The sequence below is a fragment of the Macadamia integrifolia genome, unplaced genomic scaffold (assembly GCF_013358625.1).
Source record: "Macadamia integrifolia cultivar HAES 741 unplaced genomic scaffold, SCU_Mint_v3 scaffold_18A, whole genome shotgun sequence".
NCBI lineage: Eukaryota > Viridiplantae > Streptophyta > Magnoliopsida > Proteales > Proteaceae > Macadamia > Macadamia integrifolia.
In genome coordinates, this window is record NW_024870636.1 from 489,266 (window position 1) to 493,009 (window position 3,744).

A 3,744-nucleotide genomic window follows, 5' to 3' on the forward strand; every position below is an offset into this window, starting at 1 on the left:
TCTTCAGATGTCTAACATACCTGATTGAAGCATTAGCAAAGATAATAATGTCATCGGCGAAGAGGCTATGAGCTGGGGTAGACGCTTCACGAGGCCCCTTAATCGGGAGAACCTTCTTCTCAATTACAAGTTGATTGAGCCCTCGACATAGAACTTCCTCTGCCACTATGAACAGCATGGGTGATAGGGGGTCTCCTTGCCTCAAGCCCCTCTCCACCCCAAAGTATCCAATCGGCCCTCCATTCAAGAGGATAGAGAGCCTAGCCGAACCCTGCATTTTGTGAATCCAAGTAACCCATCTCTCGGAGAAACCGAATTTCCTTAAAACCTGAAAGAGAAATCTCCAAGAAATCGTGTCAAATGCCTTCTGCATGTCAATCTTCAGGCCATTCCTCCCCCTCTGGTCACAAAGAACATCATATTAGTTAGCTCAGAAGCGAGAATAATGTTGGAGTGGATGATCTTCCCTTTCTGGAAAGCCCCCTGATCCTCTAAGATGAGTCTTGGCAACAATGTAGACAATCTAATAGCCAAAATTTTAGAAATAATTTTGCAAAAGAAATTCCCCAAGCATAGCGGTCTAAACTTATCAAGAGAAATAGCACCCTCTATCTTGGGAATTAAAACAATGAAATTGCTATTCAGACCTGGTGGCATAAAACTTTCACTGAAGAAGTTTTGAACAGCATTACAGACATCTGCTGAGATAATATCCCAACAAACTCTGTAGAACATACCTGGGAATCCGTCTAGGCCTGGGGTGCTCTCAAGATTGAGATCCCAAACCGTAACTTTGATCTCCACATTGGACGGCATCATGTCCAGCTTCCATCTATCATGATCAGTCAACACCTCTACGACACAGTCAAGCATCTCCAAATGGTCCAGAGTAGAAGAATGCTTGTGAAAGCTTTCATAGTAGTCACTAACATACTCTTCCAGGTGGTCCTTCCCAATAATCAGAATCCCATCTCCATTTTTTAAGACCGAATGGTATTTTTGATTCTTCGCACCTTCGCTGAAACATGAAAAAATTTGGAGCACCGGTCTCCCTCTAACCTCCAACGAACTCACAACTTCTCGGCCTAGAGCTTGTTATAATTCTCCATAGCTTTCAGGAACAGGAATCTAGTTTTAGCATCAGCTTCACGCGCAAAAATAAGGTCATCCATGCCATTCAACTCGGCTTCCTGCTGCACATCTTCCAGCACCATCCGAGCCTCCTCAATTTCCAAGTTGATGTTAGGATAATTCTCCTTAGCCCACATTTTAACCGCAGCTTTCAAATTTTTTAATTTTTGGCTGAACACAAATAAGGCTGCACCTCCAATCCATTGGTCCCAACAATCCTTCACCATGTTCAAAAATGTGCCATGCTCTGTCCAGAAACTTTGGAACCAAAAGGAACAATTAGCTGGGCGATCTGATGACTCTAAAATTACCAACAAGAGGGAATGGTCCGATGCCATACGGGGAAGCACTCTTTGGTGGCAGTCTTGGAAGACCGCAAACCAAGAATCTGAACAAAAACTTCTATCCAACGCTGTAACCACATTGCCTCTTCTTCTATTGTTCGGCCAGGTGAACTTACTACCTTGGGAAGAGATATGGATAAGCGAGCACTGATGAGCACATTTATGTGTGAAATCTAGGGTAGTAAAACATGCATTTTACATATTTAGAATGGAGCTACCTTGGGTTTTACTCTCTTTTTGCAGGTTTTATATTTTCAAGGCCTTAAGGACTATCGGGCACTATATCTCCAATTTTACACATAAATATGTCCTATTTCTTTTCATGGTTGCGAAGAGGACGAAATTCTGAGCAAGATGGACATGTTCAATTAAAAGTACACATTCGTTTGGTCACCCGTACAAATGATTATTCTTTTCGGGTCAGAAAAAGAATAATGGATTAGAACTGAACCGAGATGCAGAACCAACCCATTTGCAGTTGTCCCAAAGGTACAAGGAATATTCTAAATGCCAATAAGGATCAATGGACCACATCCTTAATTGATTGAAGATTCGTTTTTGGTAACAACAACTACCTAGTATAGTTGGTGAGCTATGGTGTACAAAATTCCCTTGCTCACCAAGAGGTCTCAAGTTCGAATCTCATGGTCGTTTTTTTTAGAGAATTTTGTTGAAGATTTCCTGCTTTTCACTCACTTAAAGCACTAAGGGCATGGAAGGGATTTCCATATCAAATTAGACGCAAGGAAAATCGTGGAAGCAAGAAGAGAAGAAAAAAAAAAAAGGAAAGAAAAAAAAGGGAGAAATAAAGATTGTCCAAATCTTCTCTCTCCTCCACATCATCACCAAAAGATCGTCCAAATCACACAAAGCAAGAAGAAAATCGTCCCTAGGAGAGAGAAAAAGAAGAAAAATAAATTAGAAAAAAAAAAGGAAAGAAAATAAGCAAAAAATTATAGGAAATTTCTCAAAGTTATTTCTCTCTTCTCTCTCCTCCACCTTAGCACTTTTGGTCTCAAAAGATCTCACAATCAATTGTGGGTTTCTCTCTTTTAGGAAAGAGAAAATTGTTACCCTACCTCCCCATTCCCTATAAATACAACTCATGTAAGAGGAGGGGAGACAATTCATTATTCTTCTAGTTTTTTTTAGTTGCTCTCTCTTTCTCTTGCTCTCTCTTTAGTTTTAGTTCTTCTTTATCTTTTCTTTAATCACTTTTGTAATAGTTTTTTTTTTATTTCAATTAATGCAAGCACTCTTTTATTTTTATTCAGCCCTTTTATGTTTATGATTTATGCAATTGAGTTGTAATTTTTTAAGTTATAGTTCTAGGCTTAGATCTAGGTGACAAGATCATGAGCCGTGGAGCAATTTTTTTTTTCAAGGTTTGTTTTCTCTAGTACTAGAAATTTCAGATTTGGTTTATTCCAGATCTGGTTTTTAGTACTGGTAGTATCTCAAATGATCAAGTTTTCAGTTCAAGGGTTGAAGTTCAAGTAAGTAGGCTCCTTCAGTAGTCTTCTCTCCCCCCTCTCATCTCCTCTTCTGACTACCCTTTCTTTCTTAATTTAGGATTTTAATTTCAGTCGTTACATTATTGCTATCCCTTTCCCCCAAGGTTCATGGCTAGTGTATGTGTTGGCTTTGTCCCTCCTAGCCATAGAACCATCAATTTATTACTTTTATTTTAATTATCTCCCTTTCCCTAAAGCCAAGTAGAGAAACCTACTTGTGAGTCTCTCTCTAGTTTTCTCCCCTTTCTTTTATTTTATTTTTATTTTAGCATTTTTTTTCCTTTATTTTCAATTGCGTGGGTTGTTTATTTTCAATTGCGTGGGTTGTTTATTTTCAGTTATTTATTTATTTAATTTTAATTGCGTGGCTTGCATCTTTAAATTCTTAGATGACGAATGGTTAGAACGTTATTTTAGATACATATGTTTAGGACGGTAATTAGAATTAGATCACAACCATTAATCGGTTTACTTTCGCATTATTAAAAAAAATAAAAAAATAAAGTGGCTGCTTTCCCTGTGTTCGAACCGTAGCTACATTGATCCGTACGCTTGCGGTTACATTTTAAATCAAAAACAAGTTTTTGGCGCCGTTGCCGGGGAGAGAGTTCCATCTTATTTTTCGCTTTCTTTTGGTAAATCAGAGTTTTTTGTTTGCTTTGTTTTGTTTTTCCTTTTCTTTTATTGAATTCCTGAGAAGAACAACTTGTAATAATAGTTGTATCGGTGGAGGTCGCCATGCCTCACAGTATAAT

The 3,744-nt window shown here is 38.4% G+C and overlaps 1 protein-coding gene across 1 annotated transcript; it reads right to left on the reverse strand.

The window, feature by feature from the left end:
- Positions 1-381: 381 nt before the first annotated feature.
- On the reverse strand, positions 382-1,358 carry LOC122071118. The gene is made up of 2 exons (XM_042635401.1): positions 1,123-1,358; positions 382-1,018 (listed from the first exon to the last, which is right to left on the reverse strand). Exons 1-2 carry the CDS (start codon positions 1,356-1,358, stop codon positions 382-384), a joined length of 873 nt encoding a protein of 290 aa, XP_042491335.1.
- Positions 1,359-3,744: the final 2,386 nt, after the last annotated feature.

Coding starts and splice junctions, on each gene's coding strand:
- LOC122071118 (XM_042635401.1), bottom strand. CDS start 1,358: ATGGTGAAGGATTGTTGGGACCAATGGATTGGAGGTGCAGCCTTATTT. Junction 1,019..1,122: donor GATGCTAAAACTAGATTCCT/GTTCCTGAAAGC, acceptor TTCATGTTTCAG/CGAAGGTGCGAAGAATCAAA.